The 24,735-nt window shown below is 50.5% G+C and overlaps 1 protein-coding gene across 14 annotated transcripts in view; it reads left to right on the top strand.

Moving 5' to 3' along the window:
• The window catches only part of AMPD3 (adenosine monophosphate deaminase 3), a 55,609-nt gene that overhangs the window by 28,282 nt on the left and 2,592 nt on the right, over nucleotides 1-24,735 (top strand). For 13 of the 14 annotated variants that reach the window (XM_023189990.1, XM_023189987.2, XM_026454020.1 and 10 more), the window contains 10 exons: nucleotides 2,598-2,760; nucleotides 5,333-5,552; nucleotides 7,761-7,890; nucleotides 13,840-14,034; nucleotides 15,393-15,524; nucleotides 16,162-16,325; nucleotides 17,402-17,528; nucleotides 20,665-20,828; nucleotides 22,046-22,166; nucleotides 23,295-23,468. In XM_023189990.1, the coding sequence (XP_023045758.1) occupies nucleotides 2,598-2,760; nucleotides 5,333-5,552; nucleotides 7,761-7,890; nucleotides 13,840-14,034; nucleotides 15,393-15,524; nucleotides 16,162-16,325; nucleotides 17,402-17,528; nucleotides 20,665-20,828; nucleotides 22,046-22,166; nucleotides 23,295-23,468 (1,590 nt within the window). Of the gene's footprint in view, nucleotides 1-2,597; nucleotides 2,761-5,332; nucleotides 5,553-7,760; nucleotides 7,891-13,839; nucleotides 14,035-15,392; nucleotides 15,525-16,161; nucleotides 16,326-17,401; nucleotides 17,529-20,664; nucleotides 20,829-22,045; nucleotides 22,167-23,294; nucleotides 23,469-24,735 lie in introns of those variants that run through there. The other variant, XM_023189999.2, reaches the window with a different exon arrangement.

The raw sequence follows: 24,735 nt of genomic DNA, 5'->3' as shown, positions 1-24,735 counted from the left end.
TATGGTGAATCCGAGACAGCAATGCAACTTATTGCTCTTCCTATAAAATATCCCCTAGCTTTCAAAAATTTTTTGGTTATATGTAATGGAGAACACTTGCATATGGTACAAAATTTAAAAGATACAAAAATGGTATCAATTCAGCCACCCATTCTCCTCCTCAGAGGCAACCACTGGTTTTGGTTTCTTATGTATTCTCACATATATGGTCTATGTACCTACAATTATTTATGCATACATAGTTTATTTACTTATTTTTATAAAAATCATAGTTTACAATATACATTATACTGCATCTTGCATTTTCCACTTAACAATACATCTTAAAGATAATGCCATATCAATATATACATAACTTCTTTGTCCTTTTAAAAAATATGTACATAGTATTCCTTTGTGAGGATGTATCATAGTTTATTTTAATTAAGTTCCCATGGTTGGGAGTTTAGATTGGATTGAGAAAAATGCAGGCCTTGTCTGGAGATTAGCATCTTGACCATGAGTCTTTGGTGTTCACCCAGCCTCAGGCAGGTGGGCAGAGCATTGGAAAGCAAGAGTCAAGGTGGGCCGACCACCAGCTGAACGGGAGGACATCAGCCCGTAGCATGTACTAACATGTGCTAGCTTCTTTCTCCTAGTCTCCTGGCTGGCACAGAGTAGTACATGGAGCACCTGAACTGGGCAATTGGTCCTCAGAAAGCTAAGTGTCCATGAGAGGCAGGCTGATCTTGCAGATCTCCTTGGCACGCAGTAGGTCTGCTGCCAGCCATGGGTCCTGTGATGCCTGTAAATTTGGCTGGTGGCCACTAGTCCACAGGGGTCCTGAGCATCCTCTCTGATGTCCTTAGCCATGGCCTGAGCCCCTGTCATGCTGAGTCCATTGGTTGTCCAGAGAAAGTGTTTGGCTTTGTTGTTGGCAGGGACGTATTTTTGTCTAAGATGTCTGTGTCTGCTCACCTATTCCTGCTGCTCTCAGAAGCCATCCACTGGAAGGTATAAAAGGAATTCACATACCCTATGGGGACATTTGGAGGCAGGAAAGGAGAATCTACCACCGTAACAAAAAGCAAGAAGTAGTATTTAGTAAAAGTATAAAAACATGCATAGGAAAAATATATTCAGACTTCTTCCCTCTGAGGATGGGGTAGGGAGGAGGGAGAGTTTTAGCTGTATCTGTGATGATTTATTTCTTTAAACTTGTGAGAAATTTGAAAGAAGTATGCTAAATATTAATATTGTCAGCTCTAGAATGTAGATTATATTATCTTTGGTGCCTGTTTGTATGTTTAAAATATTGCAAAATTAAAAATGATGATTTTATTAAAGCAGAGGGGAACACTTTCAGGCCCCAGCCCTCCCTCCTCTGGGCTATACCAGCATGTGGTGCTTCCCTCTGCTGCACCCCTTACCCCGCATTGTGTCTGTTTGGCCACTTGTCTCCCCAAGCATTTTTCTGTGATTCTCATCCTTTCCAAACAGACTAAGATTAATGAGCCCGTTGGAAGGTGGGAATTTATCTCATTCATCTTTGAATATGAGGCTGCTCTGATAAAGCAGAACATCCTTAGACTTTGGGACTCAATCAGGTTAGAGTCTGAAATTTGACTTTGTAGCTTCCTGGCAAGTGATTTATCCTCCCTGGGCCTCAGTTTTCCCATTTGCAAAATGGGTTGCAGTAAGGAGCAAAATGAAATCTATGGAAAGGTCTGGCACATAACACATGACAATGGGTCTTGTTGCCTGGATGAGTTGGGTGATTAACAGATTTAATCAGAAGTGTGGGGTTGGCAAAGAAGCAGGCTGAGCATGCAGAATTTGCTTTTGCTTTTTGTTTTGTTTCGACATATGAAGGACACGTGAATTTTATCAACTGAAAATGATGGCGCTCATCGCCTTCAGGGGTAGGACCCAGGCTTTGTCCCTTCATGGGCCTGGTGCAAAAACAGACTTTTGGCTTAATTAGCTGAATGTGAAACCAGCTTCTGGGTGTGCAGGCTGGAGCACTCATCTCTCTTCCAACGACCCTCACTCCTCCTGTGTCTCCTGTGTTGGGGGTCTCCAAGACCATTCCCAGGTTGGATGATTCACCAGGAGGACTCACAGGACTCTGCGTATAGCTGTACTTACAGCTTTCATTTATTACAGTGAAAGGATACAGAGCAAATCAGCAAAGGGAGAGATACATGGAAGACACGAGGTGCAAGCTTCCAAGGTCCTCTCCCAGCGGAGTCATCAGAACTTACCGAATACCTTCAGCATCACATTGTGACAGCACACGTGGGAAGTGTTGTTTACCAGGGAAGCTCATGAGAGATTCCGTGCCCAGGGTTTTCACTGAGGCTGGTTACACATCTGCACAGCAGATCTCAAATTCCAGGCTCCCAGAAGGAAAGCAGGTGTCCAACATGAACCATATTGTTTGCACAAATAGTTTAGGTGCAATGAACCACTCTTACTAGTCAGGGAGTGGTGAGAACCCTCCTGAAATCCAGGTTCCCAGATACCAGGCAAGGGCCAGTCTTACAAGCACATCTTTCCAAGGATGGCAGTCTCAGGCCTGCTGCGTGAACCCTTTCCTGCCTGCCTCCCTTCTGCAGATCACTTTGGAGGACTACGAGCAGGCAGCCAAGAGCCTGGCCAAGGCCCTAATGATCCGGGAGAAATATGCAAGGCTCGCCTACCACCGCTTCCCGCGGATCACATCCCAGTACCTGGGTCATCCGCAGGCAGATACTGCACCTCCGAAAGAGGGCCTTCCAGGTATGGAGCTCTGGCTGGAGGTTGGGTCTCAACTGTGGGTGGACCGAGAGCTACTTAGGGCTTTTTCCTGGCTTGATCTATTTCCCCTGATGGTATTTTAAGAGGACAGTGTTCTTGCATTGACTTCTCCCACACTGATGTTTGATGGTTCCCCTAAGGATTGATTGTATGTGTACTGTATGCCTCACCTGTGCAGAGCTGAACTGTTGAAGTTAAGAGAGAGAAGTGAAAGACAGTCCTTGTTCTTAGGAGTCCATCAGGGAGACAGGCAGTCTCATGTGGGATTTTTTTTTTTTTTTTTTTTTTTTTGAGATAGGGTCTTGCTCTGTTGCTCAGGCTGGCATGCAGTGGTGCAATCACTGCTCACTGCAGCCTTAATCTCCTGGGATCAAGCAATCCTACCACCTCAGCTTCTCGAGTAGCTGGTATCCAAAGGCACACACCACCACACCCAGCTAATTAAAAAAATATTATTATGTTTTATAGAGATGGGAGTCTTACCATGTTGCCCAGGCTGGTCTCAAACTCCTGGACTCAAGTGATCCTCCTGCCCTGGCCTCCCAAAGTGCTGGGATTATAGACGTGAGCCACTGTGCCCAGCCTCATGTGGCATATTTAAAAGAACACAATCAGCCAGTAAATACCAAATTGGTGGTAGGGTGGATTGGGGAGGGAGCAGGAACAGAGGGCATGTTCCCTGGGAAGACGATGTAGGCTCTGGTGTCAAACACAGCTGCATTTGTATCTGGCCTCCATCAATTTCTTGGGATTTGGGGAAAGATATTTCTCTAAGCCTCACTTTGTAAAATGTAATCTATAAAATGGAAATGCAAATAATATCTATCTCCAAGAGCTGTCGTGAGGATTAAACAGGAGAATACATGTCAAGTACTCAGTTCAGTTCTGGCATCTAGTGAGTATTCAGTAAGTGGTAGCTGCATTTATGCTGCCGAGTTCAGGGAAGGGGAGATCCGAGAGGTCTGAGTGGTTTCCTCATGAAGCCTCGCCGTGAAGGACCTAACAGCAGCAGGGGCGGTAATGAGGACAATAGGAAACCCCACTCCTGAAAGTTGGTGGTGGGGGGACACATAAGGGCCCTGGTGGTCTCCATCAGTGCCTGGGACCCTGGCTGCCTCTGGGGGTAGCTGGTGGTGCCAAGTTGCCCCAGTCTCTGGCTCCCTTGAATTTCAAGTCCTGTACTTTGAACATCTGGGGCCCTAGGTAAATTTCAGCCCTTTGAGTCCATTTCCCTATCTGAGAGAAGTGGATCCTACCATCTCAGTTTTGGCAAAGATAGACAGAAATGACTGTCAAATGTGTACTTTACGTGGACAGAGGACCCCCGTGTTCTGGGCATGAGTGTGGGGAAGAGGAGCAACTTCCGAGTGTGCAGGCTGTAGCTTTACCTGGAGCTTGAACTGCCTGCATCTCACAGACTGCTGCATGCATTAGGGCCTCCTGAGCTGGCCTGTGACCATACCTGATGGGGCACGTCCCTCTCCACCTCTGCCTGCATCAGCCCCTTTGTGGCTCCTTACGTGTACTCTAGGGACGGTCTGTTCCTTCCAAGCACGGATGGAGGAGGCCCAGGCAGGTCACTCTGCCTTGGCAACTTCCTTTGATGCAGATCTTGAGGTTTGCTCCTGCCTATGCCAGCAGCTGAGCAGCTGATCCTGGATGGTGCCGACTGAGCTGCATGGAGTTGAAGCCTCCAGCTCTACTGATATTTAGCATCAATACATTCTTTAGGGACAGAGTTTATCAAGAGTCAGGAAAACTAATTATGAGAATAATAAGAATAATATCCTATAATTCATTATTTGTAGTGCATTACTCTTTATGAAGAATTTTCCTATACACACTATTGCAACCCTCACAGCAGCCTGTTAAGGCAGGGGGTGTTATCTTCAGATGAGGAGATAGGCTCAGAGAGGTAAAGGAGTTTGCTGAAAGTCTCACAGCAGGGAAATTGCATAGAGGAGTTCTCTGCCTCCTGTTGGCTAATTCTAAACTTAACCTATAGTGGTGGGGAGCAGATGGCTTTATCATTGGCATTCCCTGCTCTGAGAGAGACAAGTTCCCTATCCTTTGCTCCTTTGGGGAGGGAGTAGCTTCTTGAGCCCCTCAGCTGGCCTGGCCCAGGACACTTATTCCCACTGGGCAGTCCAGGTGCAATCTGTTCTCTTCCTGGGAGAAGATACCGCTGCCCTTCTTAACATTCCTGGGATCTCTGAAGTGCTGAGGAAAATGAAGCCCATTTCAGTTAAATTTTAAAAAATTGTTGAAGTGCTAGCCATGTGCCAGGGACTGTTCTAGACACGTAGCAGTGAACAGCACAAATTAAAGTCTCTGCCTGCATGGAGTTTCTGTTGGAGTGGAGAAGACGTCATATCTGAGATAAAGAAGTGACATGGTTTGACATGGTGGTAAGTGCTGGGAAGGAAGCAGGGAAGAGCACATCAGATGCGGGGCCGGTGTGGTGTTGGATTTTGGGCAGGAAGACCAGGGCAGGCCTCCGTGTCTTTTGAACCCATGGTGGGGCACTTTGCCATCCCTCAATCCTGTTTTGCAGACTTCCACCCTCCTCCACTGCCCCAGGAAGACCCCTACTGCCTGGACGATGCACCCCCCAACCTGGATTACTTGGTCCACATGCAGGGGGGCATTCTCTTCGTGTATGATAACAAGAAGATGCTGGAGCGCCAGGAACCGCACAGCCTGCCCTACCCCGACCTGGAGACGTACACGGTGGACATGAGCCACATCCTGGCTCTCATCACCGATGGCCCCACGTAAGCCAGCTTCTCCGCAGCTGCCTCTCTTTGCACAGGTGCTGTTCTGTAGGAAGGAGATAAGAAAGGCCTTACCCCTCTGCCCTGGGGTCCTCTGTACTTAAAGCATCCCAGAAAGAGTGTGGTTTCTCCTTTCCTCAGTGCTTTGTGGATTTCTGCAACAGTTTTCCTTCATAGGCTGGCATAGCCTTAGACTTGGTAGTCCCTGTCCCCGCCTCCTTTTCTTTTTGAGACAGCATCTTGCTCTGTTGCCCAGGCTGGGGTGCAGTGGTATGATCTTGGCTCACTGCAGCCTCTGCCTCCTGGGTTGAAGTGATTCTCTTGCCTCAGCCTCCCGAGTAGCTGGGACTACAGGCAAGTGTCACCATGGCTAATTTTTATATTTTTAGTAGAGACAGGAGTTTCACCATGTTGCCTAGGCTGGTCTCAAACTCCAGAGCTCAGGTAATACACCCAACTCAGCCTTCCAAAGTGCTGGGATTACGGGTGTAAGCCACCATGCCCGGCCTCCTTGTCCCTTCTGCATGCATAGTGTGGAGCCTCTGCTTGCTGGTGGCCACCCAGGTGCCTCTGAATGTCTGCCATCCGTCTCCCCAGGCAGGACAGCAGCCTTGCAGAGAGTTACCAGCCCAGAGCATAACTGTATTTGGTGAGGAGTGATGAAGACATTGCTTCAGGCCTTGGATTTTCTGGGTTTCTGGAGAGGAGCATGCAGCGAGCCTGGAGAACTTTGCTCATGGGCATGATGCCCCATGATGCTTGTGGGCTTGGCTCCAGCTAACCTGGTGGGCAGCCATCTTTCTGAATTTGGCCCCCTCACTTCTTGGTGGGCACTTAGGCTGATCAGTAATGCCCGGACCCAGTAAGCCTCAGAGTGGCTGTGCTGGGAGTGGGAGTCTGGGTGAGGGGAGGTGCTGGTCACTCCTGAGGACCTTCTCTCTGGTTTTCTGGGAATCCTGTGATGCCAGTCTCCAAAGTGGCATAGTGAGCCCAAGGTTGATGGGCAGCATGACTCTTAGTCCTCCCTGATCTGAGGGCAGAACTAAGGCATGGGAAGGGCAGGGGCGGTTCCTTGGAGGCTGTCCTCAGCTAGGTGTGCAGGCAGTGGCTGTCCCATCTAGGGGGTTGTGAGGATCCTGCCTGGGGAGAGAGACTGAGTGAGGTGGCGTTTAAACTCCCTTCTGACTCCGAGGCTGTCTTGTGCTCCATCCACTCTGGGGCTTGTCTGGGCAGATGGATGACTGTGCCGTTGCAGCGCTGACAGACGCTCTTATGGAAGTCTACGTGATTAGATGCCAAGGAAGCTGCTGTTTGTTCTGGGGGCACAAGGAAGCAGGGTAGCATGAATTGTGGTTGAAGGTTCTGTGTGGCTGTGGATGCAGGTGTGTGGCTAGGCACCTGGGCTGGGTGTGGGCTGGTGGTTGGCCACAGCAGTGAGCATCCCCATCCCCAGTGGCCTTTACTGGCTGAGAAATCATAAAAACCCCTTCTCTGAGTTGGTGGGAATCTGGGGGCATCAGTCCTTACAGAGATTTCTGTCTTGGTAACAAATATCCCTACAGTCCCAACCCGCCCATGATGCAAAACATCCTCCTCTTGTCGTGAAGCCTCAGAGTTGAGAGGTCCTTGGGCCATGGCCATTAGGTCGGGGGGCTGGTTCCTCTGCAACCCAAGGCGGGCAGGTCATGCCTTGGAGTTTGACTGTGTTATCAGTCCTCCGGGCAACAAATTCCTTCTTCAAGGAATGACAAGTGGCTGAGGATAGAAAAGAGGAAGGAAAGGAGGGGATGAAGGAGGGAGACCTCCACTGAGCGTCCACTGTGCTTGGAGCCAGGCCCTTTCCCAGGCGTAAACCAGTTTAACCCTTACTTCAGCCTTGAGTGTTACCACCTGATATTTACTCATGGGAAATGGAGGCTTGCGGTTAATTCCCTAAACACATAAACTAGAAGCCAAAACACCTGTATGAGGTCCCAGAGCTGGCCTGCTATTGCCCCATCTCCTGACTCTCCACTGACTTTATAGAGTCTGTGGTGTGACTCAACAGTTCAGCAGGGTCTGCAGAAAACCGGAATCTCCTCATTCCACCCTGCTCCATCCTGACCCTTCCAGCCAGGGTTGGCCCCTGCAGATGCTGGGGGCCTCCAAACTGGAGAGCTCGATGTGACTTCTGCTCAACTGTGGTCTCTCCCCATCTCCAACTTGCAGGAAAACCTATTGTCACCGACGACTGAACTTTCTGGAATCCAAGTTCAGCCTTCATGAGATGTTAAACGAAATGTCTGAGTTCAAAGAGTTGAAGAGTAACCCCCACCGGGACTTCTATAACGTGAGAAAGGTGCGTTAGGGGCCAGTGTTCACAGCTGCCCCTCCCGGTCCCCCTCCCAGCCCATGGGATGCCCTGAGCCAGTCTGAGGTTTGTCCCCTGTGAGAACGTCAGGGCTCCTGGCTAAGGGCGGCCTTCGTGGCCAGAGGGGTATGAAGTATACATGCAGAAGGAAGATGGGTGAGCTACGTTTGTGTCAGGCTGGGTCTCAGACAGCACTTGAATCACTCTAGGTGGAAACCTTTGTCCTCATTGTGTATCTGTTGGGATGTGCCCTCTTCCTTGGAAAATAGGGCACAGCCTATTAATTGGTCATAAAAGTTGAGCGCAGCCTACTTTTAAGGTAGGGGATGTATTAGAGTCATCAAGGAAAGACACAGCTGTAAAGATATCTTTGGTCCCCTCCTTGTGTCCACGTGTTCTCATTGTTCAGCTCCCTTATGAGTGAGAACATGCAGTGTTTGGTTTCTCTGTTCCTGTGTTAGTTTGCTGAGGATGATGGCTTCCAGCTGGGCTTAATACCTAGGTGATGGGTTGATAGGTGCAGCAAACTACCATGGCACACATTTACCTATGTAACAAACCGGCACGTTCTGCACATGTATCCTGGAACTTAAAGTAAAATAAATAAGCTAATAAAATAAAATTTAAATTCCCTGAAAAAAAAAATCTCTCTGGAGTTGGGAGTTTGTGGTTTTGCATCCTTCAGGATCATGTGGATTTAAAGAAAATCTCTGATATGCTCAGATCTCTGCCTCTCTTCTCCCACCGAAGGGATGGCAGCCTTGCCTGGGGCTCCTGGCAGTCTTCGCCTGCAGGGGCTGCAGCTGTGGTAGGAGTGAAGGTTAAATGATCGTGGCCCCAGCCTTTCTATTCTCTTCTGCTGAAGCGCTGTGCAGTGAGGCACAGGGTCAGTGCTAGGCAGGGGGCGTTTGATGGTGAGCAAGAGTCACTTCCTGTCAACCAGGTAGTTTGAGGGAGAGGCCAGAACTGAGCTGACTTAGAGTGAGTAGGAGCTTGCCAGGCAGAGGGTGTGGTAGGGGAATAGAAGTGGTGGCATTCCAGGTAGAGGCACGTGATGTGCAAATGTCAGGAGGGAGGGATGATATGAGAGAGTCAGAACAGTGCGTTGACGTAACTGCAAGCAGTGCAGTGTGGCTGGAGCTCAGTCATCGGGAGAGGGAGCCGTGGGTTGTGGGGAGAGTAAGGCTGCAGATATGTGGGGAGGTCCTGGATCATGCAGGGGCTATGGGTTTCCCACAGAAGGCAGGGAGGTGGGCTGGGGTGTGGTGGTGAGCTTGGAGAGAAGCTCCTTGGGGAAGAGTGGGGATCAGGCTTTTCTTGGAGGAGGGATGGCCGAAGCTGAATGGAGTCACAGTGGGGTTGTCATCTCCACAGGAGCTCTGTCTCAGCTGGGACCTCCTGGGGACTTCCTCTTTTTGGGGTCAGCTTTGATAAGGGAGGATAGGCCAGGGGAGGATGTGGCTCCTCTGGGAAAGCCCAGCTCTAGGCTCCCTGACCTCCTGACTGGGAGCACTCAGCAATGCAGATGGAAGACCATATCTGGAGGCCCTAAGCCCACTTCTGTTACCTGTCAGGGAGTCCAACACAGACTCCCACTTGGATGGGATCAAGAGCTTTAAGAAGGGTTTGGCTTCAGCTCATGCACCCTGAGAGGCTTACGGAAGTGTCTTGGCGATTTCCAGGCAGAAGTGAAAGGTGTTTTAGACACCACTTACGTGGGCACCCTGGCATTTTTACCTTCAAGCACCATTTGCTCCTTCTCTGTGAGCCTTAGGTGTTCAGACAGGTGGATGTCTCTATCACTATGTGAACGCCTCTCAGCCCTGCCCAGAGAGCTTCACATGCCTAGCACATGCCCAGGCCCGTGTCCAAAGAAACGCCTCTCCCAGCCCGTTGCAGTCCTGTCCCGCGCATACGTGAATGCCCTGGGCTTACCTGCTTCCTGCCGCCTGGGGCCAAGGTGTCCTTACTGACTGTGCTGGCACTGACACTGTTTGCTTCTAAGGTGGGGCCCCCGTGGGTGTTCCTGGGTCTACCAACCGCTCTGTGGTCACAACATGAGAAAGAGTCCTGGCGTGGGGCTAGGGTAACAAATCAGAGCCTATCCCCAGGGTTCTCCTGCAGTCTTGGGGTTAATGTTTTCTCTGGACAGAGACGACCTTGATACCTATGACACAGTGGTCTGTTCTTAGGCACCATAGTCAGTCCATAAACATGGGTGCAGGTCTGCTATGAGCCAGGCCTGTGCCCACCCCTGGGTGCTGCCTACTTGATAGCACTCTCTTTTTTTGTTTTTTTTTGAGATGAAGTTTTGCTCTTGTCGCTGGAGTGCAGTGGTGCAATCTCGGCTCACTGCAACCTCTGCCTCCTGGGTTCAAGCGATTCTCCTGCTTCAGCCTCCCTAGTAGCTGGGATTATAGGTGACTGGCACCACACCTGGCTAATTTTTGTATTTTTAGTAGAAATGGGGTTTTGCCATATTGCCCAGGCTGGTCCTGAACTCCTAGCCTCAGGTGATCTGCCTGCCTTGGCCTCCCAAAGTGCTGAGATTACAGGCATGAGCCACCACACTTGGCCTTGACAGCACTCTCATAGCCTGTACTACGGGGAGGAGAGCTGCTTTCTAAAATCCAGAACGGGCCGGATGGTGGCCTCCATCTGTCTAAAGCGGCTGTTGGTGTCCCGGGGCAGACCAGGGCTGTGGTCTGAGGCAGGAGCTGTGACGTGGCAGTGGATCTGTGTGGGTGGTGTCTGTGAAGGCACCCGTCACATTGCAGCAGGTGAAGGGCTGAGATACCCTGAGGCCCAGCCAGCAGGACTGTGTGACCAAGACACTTGTTTTCTATGCAGAAGCAAGGTAGAAGGGCTGAGTGTGTTTGCTGCTTGGGAATTGGGTAGAAATAGGTGATGTCTACTGTGGTTTAAATGTCATATTAAGAATAGCAAATAGGTTTTATCTTCTGTACTAAACCTGACCAATTAGGGGTAGTTACCAGAGGCCACTCCTAAAGCTTAGTGAAAAGAGTGCTGTCCTCGATGATCGATGCCTGCCATGGTTATGGAAATGGTCAGTGTTGGCTTAGGTCCCAAGTTTGGAAACTCTGCTCTTTGTTTACATCTGAATCTTAGGTGAACATGGGGAATGCACTTAGATCCTCTGGTGAATTGAAAACACTGACCTCCAATGACCTTCAATTATTTTGTTCCTAAAATAATCACCCTTGAGATTCTGAAGTTTGGATGGGGTGCTTCCTGGATTGTCCAGTTGTTTTCCTCATTTATCTTGTGACTCACGGGGGTAAGGATAGGCTGACCCCCCTGCGGAGTGTCATTGGTAAGCTAGAGAACAGGACCAGAAAGCCCAGAATCCGCTGAGTCATGCTGAGTTCATTGCACCAAGCTGTGTCCAGCTGAGCTGAGCTAGGCTGACCTTCTCTTGTGCATCCCACGTGAGCCCAGCCTCATCTCTGAGGAGCCTGGATTTTGGGGATGTCTTAGTTTTCTGCTTTGTTTTGTTTCCCCAATGTCCAGTGGTCTGTCTTTCTGGTAAAAATGGCAAGATTAATGGCAGGAAGGACCCTGATGAGTGAGGGCTGTGGCTAATGACATGGGCTGGCTGGCATATTGCTCACAGAGGTCCAGTGGATCAAATATCTGGTTTGGCATGACTTGGAGATGCTCAGCCAGCCGTGGACAGCATTCCCTGCCCTGAGGTCAGCCACCTCCTCACCGCAGCCCAGGCTGAGCACCCAGTCGGCCGCAACAGTAGCTCCAGAGTGTTGTCTAATGGCTGTCAGCAGCCTGGCCTGTGAGGCTGCTGTCGGCCTCCCCAGGAGCTCCCGTAGGTCCCTTGGGCTCAGGGAGGGGGAGCCAGTTTGCCCACAGTGACTTCAGGCCATCCCTCAGCTTAGCTGGGGCTTCATTTCTTAGGGCTTATGGCTGTCCTGTGAGTGAAGCACAGTGAAAAGGGCGAGTGGAGATGAGGGATGGGGACATGGGTAGGATCCAGGTAATATTAGCAGAGCCCTCATCCTAAGATTAATGAAGAGGGTTCAGTAACAGAATCAAATTACATTTTAAAAATCCCTTCTAGCTTCTGTGTATGGAGAATGAATTGAACCAGAGCACAAGAAAAAGGAACAAGACCAGTTAGGAGGTCACTGTGAATTCAGGCCTGAGAACATGCAGGCTTGAACTCCCATGGTGGCAGTGGGGTTGGAGAATATTGTATGGATCTGACATCCATTGGAAGGCAGAATTGATGAGACTCACTGAGGGAAGGGAGTAGTAGGAAGGCCAAGGATGACTCCCAGTTTTTCAACGTGACCAACTGGATTCAGGACACTCCATTTCCTAGGATTCCAGAATCTGGGAGACAATCATCAGGCTTGGGCTGGGGTCAGAGATGAAGAGTCCACTTTTGGATATATTAAGTTTGAACTGCCTTTGGGTTATCCAGATAGAGATGTCAAGCAGGCAGTAGTATGTACAGTTCTGGAGCTTTTGGCTGGTGACATACATTTGGGAATTGGTATAAGTAAAATAATTAAATACACAGAAATGGAACAGATCACCTTTGGAGAGAGTTTATAGTGAGAGGACAAGAGAGCCCAGGACCAGGTATCAAGAAATTCCATTATTAAGAGGTCTGGTAGTGAGGATGAGCTGACTAAGGAGGCTGAAAAGGAGAGGACAGAGATGCAAGGGGTCAGTCTGGTATCACAGGACTTAGCACGATATAGAGGACGTATTTCGAGATCTTGCTGGGCTCCTTCTGCAAAGGTGCCTTCTGCAAAAAACTGCCTTTCCCTGCAATGTGGGGAGAAGTCTAAGCTGACTGTTCATTTCCGCTTTTTAGGATTTGCTCTAAGATCTTTGGCCTTGGGCCCCACGGCTTGAGTCCATATGTTGGCTTAGGGTCACTAGAGCGGCTTCCAGTAGAGTGGCTTCTTCTTGGGACTTGGATGCCCTGGAGTTTGGGTGAGGTGTAACTAGTCAAGGAAGGGTATGTTTGGGGGGTTGGCCTCTAGTGTCTGTTCTCATTCATTCCCACTTGGAGGTTTGCTTTGGGAATGCTCTGAGGGTTCTGAGAGGGATCAATGGGAAGAGTGGGATTTGATGGGCCCTCAGAGTTATCACTGAAACCATGAGAACCTGTCACACCTCTTAATTTGTTCATTCATTCATCCATTGGTTCGACTTTGTACTAGGCTCTGGGGTAGGTGCTGAAGACTTAGAGGTATCAAACATGGCCTTTGTCCTTGAGGAGCTCCCAGTCTAGTGAAAGAGTAGACACACAGACATTAGAGTGATCAGGAGGGTCTGCACAGCAATGGGATGCCTGTGCCAGGTTTTGAGGTTGGGCGAGCGAAAGAATATTCAGTTGTGCTTGGAGGAACAAGGTTGGCTCCCAAATGGAGGAGGTTGTGGGAAACTTCTAGGTGGATGAGATGGTGGAGAGAAAGTAGGGCATTCCAGACTGAAGAAACACATAGGCAAAGTGATACAGTGTACTGTACCTCGGTGTCTTGTGTACCTGTAAGTGGTTTGTCATGGCTGTAGCACAGAATGGGGCAGTGGCAAGGCAAGAGTTAAGGCTTGAAATAAGCCTTGAATCCCAGGCCAAGGCACTTGGGCTGTATCTTGAGGCTGATGGGCCCACAGGTCGTTTGTTGACTGGGGAATGGCCTGATCCAATCTGCATTTTAAAAAGATTTCCTGGTGCCGTAAGGAGGTGGAATGGGCAGCAAGGCTGAAAGGGAGGGATGCCGGGTTCGAAGTCTGAGGAGAAACGCGGAGTGGGATCCAGGCATTGGTGGGGCCGCCCCAATGGCCCACGAGGTGCTGGGGTTCTGTGCACATTAAGGGTTGGATGTCTTAACTCTTGTTGCTAGGGGAGGTGGCCTGACTCAGGGCCTGGTGGGTGCTGTGTTCCAGGTGGACACGCACATCCATGCGGCTGCCTGCATGAACCAAAAGCATCTGCTGCGCTTCATCAAGCACACGTACCAGACGGAGCCTGACAGGACTGTGGCGGAGAAGCGGGGCCAGAAGATCACCCTGCGGCAGGTGTTTGACAGCCTGCACATGGACCCCTACGACCTCACTGTGGACTCACTGGATGTCCACGCGGTGAGTGAGCTTCCGCTCCAGGGCCGCCAGCAGACAGCAGCCCTGGCTGGGGACTCAGCCCCCTGGAAAGCCACCGTGATTGTGCTTGCAGGGAGGCGCTATGGAAGCAACTCTTTCTCTTCTATCTGACTAAGAGATCATGTGGCCTCAGAGAATAACAGGTCTGGGGCAGCCATAGGACAGGGAAAGAGGGTGTGTGGCTTGGGGCCTGACAGGTCTAAGCACTAATCCCACTCCTGCCACTTAGGAGTTTTGTGCCCTTAGGCAACTCACAGAAGCTTTTATTTCCTTGCCTATAAAATGGTGACAGCCATGTGCCTTCTTAACTTAAAAAAAAATATTGAAACACTAAATGATGGTGTAACTGCTATGGAAAACAGTATGGTAGTTCCTAAGAAAGTTAAGTATAGAATTACCTGTGCCTCAGCAATTCACTTCTAGGTACATACCCAAAAGAACTGAAAGCAGGAACTTGAACAAATACTCACATACCAATGTTCATAGCAGTATTATTCATAGCAGCCAACAGATAGAAACAGCCCGTGTTCATCAACAGATGAATGGGTAAACAAAATGTGGTATATCCATACCATGGAATATCATTCAGCCATAAGAAGGAGTAAAGTACTGATACATGCAACAACCATCAATGAACTTTTCAAAAGATTACACTAAATCGAAGCCAGACTCAAAAGGACAAATATCATGTGATTCCACTGATATAAGGTACCTAGAATAGGCAAATTCATAGAAATAGAAAGGAGAATAGAAGTTATGAGGGGCAGGCGAGAGGAAGCCATGGGGAGTTAGTTTAGTGGGTATAGACTTTGTTTGGGATGAGAAAAAAGTTCTGGAAATGGTTAGTGGTGATGGTTGCACACCAATGTCAGTGTACTTAAAGCCACTGGAACTGTACAGTTAAAAATAGTTGAAATGGTAAATGTTGTGTTGTGCATTCTTTATTAGAACAAAAAAAACCTTTGTTAAATAGAACATTGAATGATATAATATGGAGAAAGTGCTTTACAAAATGTGAGCAGTGATAGGAAATGCTGTGTTATTCAATGGTCCAGCCTCTCTGCTCACTAAGCCAGCCGTGTCCCGAGCTGAGCTGTGGTGACTTGCAGATGGGGCCCCTGCTGTTCCTTCACAGGGGGCCTTGCCAAAGGATCCCAAGCTGACCGAGTGAGGATACATGGTCCTGCTTCCCAGGAGTTTCTAAGGTTTCATGCAAGAATTGACATAGAAGATGTCTTTCGGTGTGGCCATACAGAAGGCCATCTCGTAAAGGTCTAGAGAGGGGAATGTGCGTGGTGGCTGCAGAATGATGCATCGATTGGTGTCGTCTCCTCCCGCAGGGCCGGCAGACATTCCACCGCTTTGACAAGTTCAACTCCAAATACAACCCTGTGGGGGCCAGTGAGCTGCGTGACCTGTATTTGAAAACTGAAAACTATCTGGGAGGAGAGTACTTTGCTCGGATGGTCAAGGTGAGTGAACCCTCCGTCTCTCTAAGGCCTCTCAGGTGCCTGCCAACATCTGCCTTCAGAGAGTGGGGGCCCTGTGTGCCCTGGTTCCTTTCCCTCCCTTTGTCCATCATCAACTCAGGGAAGGGTGAGATGCCCAGGTGCCCAGTGCTGTGGCCTTCAGAGGGTGGGGACCTTGTGTGCCCCTGGCCCCTTCCCCTCCCGTCCACCATCAACTCAGGCAAGGGTGAGGTGCCCAGGTGCCCAGTGCTGTGGCCTGGCTGCCTGTTCCAGGCAGTGCTGCATGTGCCAACTGCAGGGAAGAGGAGGGAAGGGTATCCACCTTGGACAAGCTCACAGTACCTGGCCTGTCTTTCCTGTCTCTGCAGCATGAACCTGGCTGGGTGCAGATGAGCTCTGTGTGGAGATGCTTCTGCTGTGGCCTGGTTCTGCAGACCCAAGGCCTTCCTCCCCAGAGGGAGCCTCTGCTAAAGTGGAACAAGAGCTTACAGGAGCAGGCAGCCCTGGGGATTTAGATCAGTGCTTCCAGACTGGGAACAAGGTGGCTGGGGGAGCCACAGGACCCTGCTGGTGACGGAGAGTGAGGGTCTCCTATGTAGCTGGGATGCACTGGGGCTGACCCAAGCTCTTCTTGTGCCAGGAGGTTGCCCGGGAGCTGGAGGAGAGCAAGTACCAGTACTCAGAGCCACGGCTCTCCATCTACGGCCGCAGTCCCGAGGAGTGGCCCAACCTGGCCCGCTGGTTCATCCAGCACAAGGTCTACTCTCCCAACATGCGCTGGATCATCCAGGTGCCCCGGATCTAGTAAGTCAGGTGGCCCCACTGTCTGCCCTGTGCCCTACGGAGGTGACAGTCTGTCCCTCGTGGGCTGCTGAATCTGCACTCCTGAGGGGTAGGGCCTGTTCTGGTGCCAGCTTAGGCTTGTCCTTTCCAGGGATTTTTCCATAGGAGTGATGAGCAAAGATGTCTGCATGATACTAGAACTCTTTTTTTTTTTTTTTGAAACAGAGCCTTACTCTGTCACCCAGGCTCTGAGTGTAGTGGTGTGATCTCGGCTCACTGCAACCTCCACCTCCCTGGTTCAAGCAATTGTTTGCCTCAGCCTCTCGAGTAGTGGGGATTACAGACACCTGCCACCGCGTCTGGCTAATTTTTGTATTTTTAGTAGAGATGGGGTTTCACCATCTTGGCCAGGCTGGTCTTGAACTCCTGATCTCGTGATCCACCTGCCTCAGCCTCCCAAAATGCTGGGATTACAGGTGTGAGCCACTGCGTCCGGCTGACACTAGAACTCTTGATCTTTGAAAAATATAGAAGTGCAAAAGCCTTGGGGGAACTACCACCCTCGCCTTCTTCTCATTGTGGGTTGAGGATGGATTGTCCTTTTGGTGAGACCTGGAGTATGGGGAGAGCTGGCAGTGGTCTACATTGCTGGCCTTCTCCCTGGATGTCACTCAGATGACTGCTGTCCTCTCCAGGTGGCTGGTCAGGGTGGAGCCCATGGCTCCAGGATGGACTCGGGTATGTGGTTTAGGGAAACAGAGCTGAGTAACAGAATGTTTGGGTCACTGGGAGTTTGAGGACTCATATCTCAGCCTCTTGGTCAGCCGGAATGCCACCATCCCACTCCCAGTGGCTTCTGGCTTGAGAAAGTGCTCTGATGGGCGTGGGTAGGTGTGGAGCTTGCAAACCAGGGCGGGGTATTGCAGACATTGCTGGGAGAGGAGGAGAGAGGAGGGATCTGTGTTCAGGCCACATGTGACTTGACTCTGGGTGTTTGATGGGGACACAGGGTGCCTGAGGAAGTGACTGGGGCTGGTCTCTGACAGGGCGGCGGGCTGTTGGATCCACCTGATAAGCGAGTCTTTGCTGTCCCCCAGTGACATATTTAGGTCAAAGAAGCTGCTGCCGAACTTTGGGAAGATGCTGGAGAACATCTTCCTGCCCCTTTTCGAGGCTACAATCAACCCCCAAGATCATCGAGAGCTTCACCTCTTCCTTAAATACGTAAGTGTGGGTGGTACCCCAGGCAGGGCTCGTAGTGGCAGAGGCAAGAATGGATTCACTGTGAGCTGGGTCAGGTTTGCTCCCGCCCTTCACCGAGGTATCTCAGGTCCTGCCACCTGTGATCCAGGCATGGGGTCACCAGCCCCAAGAAGCTGGATTTCTAAAAAGTCCCCTTCCCCTCAGGGGCAGCTCTGGGAGTTGTGGGTGGCGGGGTCGGGGGGTCTCGGGGCAGGCCTTTCCAGAGAGGAAGGCAACAGTGGACAGACTGGGAACTCGGTTCCTGCCAGGTGGGGCTGGAAAGGCTGGATCTAGCCCCCAACAGCAGCCTCAGGTTTTTTTTTTTTTTAGAAATGCGAACACTTTAATTCACCTGCTTTACCAGCAACAAAGGTCCTCACACCATGTGTGTGATTAAGTACAAACCCCCAAAACGTATTTCCTTTCCAGATTCAGTTAGTTGTAGGAGAAGGAGAGGAGCAGTCTGGGAGAGACTCAACCAGGGAGAGAGGGAGAGGGCGCGGGAGCCAGTTCCTCCCTCATGCCTGGCATCCAGGGGGTATCAGATGGTGATACAGGCCAGTGCCTGGTGATGGATGACTTTCTACAGGGAGAGGCGCAGTGGGGAACCTGAGGGCTGGGGCACGGGGGAAGGATTGAGTCTGTGTGCCCAGAAAGTGATTGGACAAGCTGAGGGACATCATCGAATTTATGTTTTAGACAAACATATTCTGGCTGTTGTGTGGAGATGGCCCGGAAGAGAAGGTAGCTAGAGGTGGGGGCAAGGGTGAGAGTCAGGGGCCTGCCTGGGGACAGGAGGGGAGCTTGACCCAGTGGAAACAGCTCACACTCGTGTGTGCTTCTGCCTGGCCTGGTCAAACGCCACGATGTGATCTCACCTAAGCCTCACAATTACCCCATTACTATCACCATTTTGTTGTTAACAATAAGCAGAATTATTATGTGCTTGGTGTGTGTTGGACACTGTGTTAAGTGCTCTCCCTGGATTGTCTCATTTAATCCTCGCCAAAGCCCTGTGAAGCTGCTAGCTCCAACTGGCACACAAGGAAATTAAAACAGATCATAAAGCTAAAAGTGGCAGAGCTGGAATGCGTGTCCAGGCAGGCTGACTCCAGTGATGGGCCCTGAACCCCTATTCTCTGTTGCCTCCCAAGTGAGAACAGTGAGGTGCACAGCAGCTACCAGCTTGTGTCTCTGAGGTGTGGCGGTGCAGGGACTCTGCACAGAGTGTGGGGTTTGGTGAGAAGGGGTGGGTGTAGACCTGGCAGGACCTGGACAGAGACTGAAGGAGGCATTGGGGGGAGTCTAGGATGCCTCCCAGGTGCCTGGCTTTGCAGGAGCATGGATGGCGCACTGTTCGAAGGTTGCTGCCAGCAGTGGAAGAAGAGCAGGTGTGGGGAGGAGGAGGAGCAGGTGGAGGAGACAACGTATTTTGCTCCCGAGGCTGTGGGAGATGCAGTGGTGAGGCCCTGCTTCAGCTGGATAGAGCTCAGAAGAGAGGCTAACGTTATCCCCATGCCAGGCCCCAGAAAGTTTGGGTGAAGTATGGGGCTAGTAAGCACAAAGCAGAGCTCACGGTCCTCCCTGGCCCCCCAAACCCGTCTAGGGCGTGCTTAGGGTCATAGCAGGGACCCTGTCATTTCCTTTGACACACAGGGCTCTGTGACATGGAAGATTCTGGCCATGACCCTCATGCTGCCTTGCTCCTCTGGGCCCTTGCTGCCCCCAGTAGGAACAGGAGAAGCTGGCAGACCTGGCTGGGGCCTGGGGCCTGGGCTGGGAGCCCCCCAGTTTGGGCCAGTTGTGGATTAAGGGGGACAGTCTCTTTCTCCCATCTGCTATTCAGAGGCCCCTTTCCAAAGCACTGCCATGGCCTGGTAGCAAGCCTCCCCTCTGCGCTGAGAGCCCGCACGCTCCATGCATGTGGTCTTGGTTGGGGATTACCTCTGGGATCAGCCAGAAGGCTCCAGTGACTCGGGAGGGGCCCTCAGGGGTCTCAGCCAAGGTAGAACTGCAGTGGACGGGTGGGGGTTTCCTGAGGCTACTCAGACCCGTCTCAGAGGGCAGCTCCCAGTGGAGATCGGAGAGCAGAGCTGCCTCCCAGGAGCCACGGCTTAGCCCAGCAAGGACCCTCTTGTCTGTCTGTGAGGCAGCTGGGTGGTTTCTCCTGGGTTCACCTGGACATGCCCTAGGATATCCTCCAACTACAGCTGCAAAGAGTGCAGACCCAGAGCCCAGAACCGTTTTTTTTTTTTTTTTTCAGACGGAGTCTTGCTCTGTCACCCAGTCTGGAATGCAGTGGTGCAATCTCGGCTCACTGCAACCTCCACCTCTTGGGTTCAAGCAATTCTTCTGCCTCAGCCTCTTAGTAGCTGGGATTACAGATGTGTGCCACCATGCCTGGCTAATTTTTGTGGTTTTTTTTTTAGTAGAGACTGGGTTTCACCATGTTGTGCAGGCTGGCCTTGAACTCCTGATCTCGTGATCTGCCCACCTCGGCCTCCCAAAGTGCTGGGATTACAGGTGTGAGCCACGGTGCCTGGCCGAACCTGGTTTCTTGAGCGATTTTCTTAGTTGCCTTGGCCCTGGTTTGCTCAACTGTAAAATGGGGCTGGCAGCCAAGCCCTCCCTCCCGGGTTGCTCTGAGTATGAATTAACTGATGCGAGTGAAGTGCTTCAAGCAGGGCCTGATGCGTGATGTGTACTAGGACCCTTCCCCCTCACAGCTTGTCGCTGCTGCTGATGGCAGTGACTGCTGCTCCCTGCAGGCTGACCTCGGTACGGCAGAGGGGCAGGTGGTGGGCATGGCTGTCTCACCCTTCACCTGGCTTGGCAGTTTCCCCCACTGTCACCACTACCACACAGGAGCTTGGCACTCTCCGGTCTCACCTCCAGAGTACCTATGGATGCTCCGAAGGGGCAGAACTTGGTGTTGTACCCACTTTTCATCCCTGGGAGGAACGTGGCCTCAGCTAGGCTAAGGGGTCCCCAGCTGAGGTGTGAACCTGAGGGGCCCAGACCCCCAGGCCTCTGGCAGCTATGAGCCCCGGGAGGCTGAGCCGAGACTGAGTCCTGGTCCTGCCTTGGCCTGGTGCTCAGGACCTTTCCTCCTGCCCAGGTGACGGGGTTCGACAGCGTGGATGATGAGTCCAAGCACAGCGACCACATGTTTTCTGACAAGAGCCCGAGCCCAGACGTCTGGACCAGCGAGCAGAACCCACCCTACAGCTACTACCTGTACTACATGTATGCCAACATCATGGTGCTCAACAACCTCCGCAGGTGCGTGAGGCCTGCCCTCGCACATGCTTGGGTTCATGTGTTAGCATGTGCACACATGCACACACTCATGCATGTGATCCTTATGTCCGTGTGCACCTGAACCAACACGCATGTCCATGTGCCCACATATCTCAAAACACACAGCACTTTCCAGCCTGCTATATGAGGCATGTCTCCACATGATCACACACATGCAAACATGCCCACCATAACACGCATACCAGTACAGACATATGTCATGTACAGTATGCAATGCAGCCACAGTCCACACGTGCCTACACGTTTATATGTACACACACCAGTGCATACTCTATGTGTACCTGTACATCCCTGAGATAACAGAAGCATAGGACATGCTATCACACATGCACGTTCACTTACTGCCACACCAACAATGTCCACATGTGCATATTTTCGTTCAGCAAATCACTGGCATGCGATAGGCGCTACCCTGGGCACTGGACAAATAACAGGGAAAAAAACAGACTAAATCCATGCACGCCCTTACAGGCAGAGGTCTAACAGGCAGAGGCTCCCACCAATATGCACACAGATGAGGCACATGTGGCCAGGAGTTAGCTACCCAGGGCAGCAGGACACCGAGCCATTCCCTTCCCTACAAGTCTTGCATCCCACTTTCCCCTGCTGGGCCCTGGGGCCTCTCTAGCTCAGCCTAAACTGGTGCTAGTTGGTGGGTGTGGAGGTTTTGAATGGGGTCCTGACTGAAAGAAATGGCCTGGCAGGGTGGAGGCGGTCCTGGGCTGAGCTTTTGGAGATAGGGGCTCTGGTTCTGGCTTTGCCACTGACCTGTTCAGTGGCACGGAGCATAGACTTCACTCTCCGGGCCTTGGTTTGCTCATTTCCCTGACACAGAGGTCAGACTCCATGGTTTCTCATGGCCTTCCCTGCCCTGGAGTTCTATGAAGGCGGGACACAAGGCCAGGAGAGGAAGACAGGAGAGTGGCTGGAGGGCACAGCAGGGTCTCTTTCTACCGTGAGGCCCACTCTCTGCCCGTAGAGGTGATGCTTCTTGGTTCTAAGGGGTCCTGGGGCCTGGGCCTCTGCATTTTAGGAGAGGTAGTTTCCAGGGTGCACTGGGTCAGCACAGCTGACCATAGGTGGTCATTCCTCCTGGAGCTGACCCTGAGCTGAGGCTGCAGGCCCCAGGCAGTGCCAACTCGGGGGGGCTTCCTGATTCGGGGCCCCTTCTCTTACAGGGAGCGCGGCCTGAGCACGTTCCTGTTCCGGCCGCACTGTGGGGAGGCCGGCTCCATCACCCACCTGGTGTCTGCCTTCCTCACTGCTGACAACATTTCCCATGGGCTGCTCCTTAAGAAGGTAAACAGGCCACTCGGGAGCCTGCCCTGAGTGACTGCCCTGCCTTGGGCTCCTGGGAGGCTCGGCCAGTGAGGCCAGAAGGCTGGGCCCTCTTCTGGGCTGGGATATCTGTCCTTATCTTGGTTTTATTTTTAATTATGAAAGTAATGTAATCAAACTCATCGCAATTTCGATTTTCCAAAAACTGGAGAAATGAAAAAAAGCCAGCCCTTATTGCTATTACTTTAATAGAAATAGCCATTATTAGCTTTTTAGTATATCTAATTTCCATCTTTTATCCACAGCATATTTGTAATGTGTTTATTATCATAATGAACACAGAATTTGGTTCCTGCTTTGTCCTTTACTGTTGTATGACAAGCATTTTTTGATGCTGCAACATAATGTCTATGCTTTTCCTTCCAAAGGCTGTTGTTGGATGAAGGGTCTGCCACTTTGTCTGTAATTCACTCAACCAGTCCACACTAGTTGGACACAGAGTCCATCCACCTTTTCACTGGTGTACCCTTGAGCTCTGTGCATGCAGTCTTCTCCATATTTTGGATCACTTTCCACTGGCACGATGTTTGATCAAAATGCTCCCTTTCCCTGATCCCGGTGAGGTGTAACCATGGGTCACATTTTTGGGTAGGGTGGGTGCTACAGTAGAAAACCACTCTATCCTGGGCAGGTCCGCCCTTCCCATCCCTCCAGGGATCATCTCCCGTGAGCTGGAGTGTTTATAGTCTCAACCTGGCTGTTTGCAGTCAAAGCAACAAAACAACTAAAGTAGGGCATCTTCTAGACTGGGTCCATGCCTAGGGGCAAGGAGCTGAAAGTATAGGCTGGAGTGGGCTGCCCTTCCTGCCCTGAGCTTTGCCTCCAGTTTGGAGCAAGAGTGAGCGCTTCCAAAAGTAGGTAGAGGCACCAGGGAGGGCTGGCATGCAATGTAGGAATGAGATGAACAGTGGGGAAGGGGGAGAGTGGGTCTGGGTGTCCTTGCTTCCAGGGACTCGGGCTGAGGACTTGGACAGACACTGTTCAGACCCCTGGTTTCCACTGGTGAATGCTTTTTCCCTCCCTTTCTCCCTTCCCTTTTCCCTTCTCCCCTCTGGCACTTGTCACATGAGTTTGGTGGTTCTTTTGCAGAGTCCGGTATTGCAGTATCTCTACTACCTTGCTCAGATCCCCATTGCTATGTCTCCTCTTAGCAATAACAGTTTGTTCCTCGAATATTCCAAGAACCCTCTGAGGGAATTCCTGCACAAGGGACTGCACGTTTCTCTTTCCACCGATGACCCTATGCAGTTCCACTACACAAAGGTGAGGACTTTGGGTTGAGGACAGTAGTGCCTCAGTAGGCACCAGTCCTAGCCTGTCTTCCCATTTTAGGGACCTGAGCCCTTGGCTCAGTTCTGCTTTTGGGGTGGGGTTGGTGGCCCAGTAAAGGCAAAAAGGAAGCCACTGTTGGGGGAAAATTGTGCCTTCCAGGAGCCCTCTCTTTGGGGTTCTTGAACCCTCAAAGGCACAATTAGTATCTTTGCCTTCCTCTATTTTTCCTTTCTTTGACATTTGTGAGCTCTGTGACCTTGGTAAAGTTATTAGACCTCTGGATCAAGTTTCTCTTCATCTGTAAAATGGAGATAAAATTGTCTCTATCCCTACCCTGTGAGGATTCATGAAGATAATGAATCAAAGGATTTAATATGGTGTTTGCATATATTCAAAATAGTTACTACCTTTTAAATCAATGCTATTATAATTTCTATACTTTGGGTCTCTGGGAAAAGAAAAGAGGAAGGTAAAAGTGGTGTCATGCATGGGGACCAGCCGCAAGTGCACCCAGCATGTTTTGATGGTGTTAACAAGACCAGCCATTGCTTAACAAAAACAGAAGTACCAGAGTCTTTTAGGACAGAGGTTCTCCAACCTCTTGGTCTCTAGACCCCTTTATACTCTTAAGAATTGAAGCTTTCAAAAACCTGTTTATGTGGGTTATATCTACTGATATTTACCGTGTTAGAAATGAATAAGAAATTTAAAAATATTTATTATCTCATTTAAAAACCACATCAATAAACCAATGAAATGTTACATAATAACAATTTTTTTTTTCCTGAAAAGTAAGTTTCTCCTGCCTTTGTTTTGCATTTTTAAGCCTCTTTAATGTCTTAATGGAAGTCAGCAGGACTCTTCTAGCCACTTCTGCATTCAATTTGTTTTTAATCAAAATATGTAAAAATAGAAATCTTGCCTCATGAAAATACATAATTGGAAAAGAGAAGACCTTTCAAAAAGTCTTAGGACCCTCAGGGATCCTTGACCTGTACTTCGAGAACCATTGCTGTAGGCTACAGTGGCAGTGGGGTGGGGAAGAGGTCACCGAGGGTTTGTGATGAATAGACACTTCACATCCCAGAAAAGAAGAAAACCACAGCTCAAACCCAGATCCTTCTGGGATTACACCATTTTACTGCTTATCCTATGATCACTTCTCTTTTTTTTCGTTTTGATGTTCCATCTCTGCTTTTAGTACTTTACTCATCTATCTATCTATCTATCTATCTATCTATCTATCTATCTATCTATC

The sequence above is a fragment of the Piliocolobus tephrosceles genome, chromosome 13, assembly GCF_002776525.5.
Source record: "Piliocolobus tephrosceles isolate RC106 chromosome 13, ASM277652v3, whole genome shotgun sequence".
NCBI lineage: Eukaryota > Metazoa > Chordata > Mammalia > Primates > Cercopithecidae > Piliocolobus > Piliocolobus tephrosceles.
Note: the sequence above shows the minus strand (reverse complement) of the source record. Positions and strands in the feature narration are given on the sequence as shown.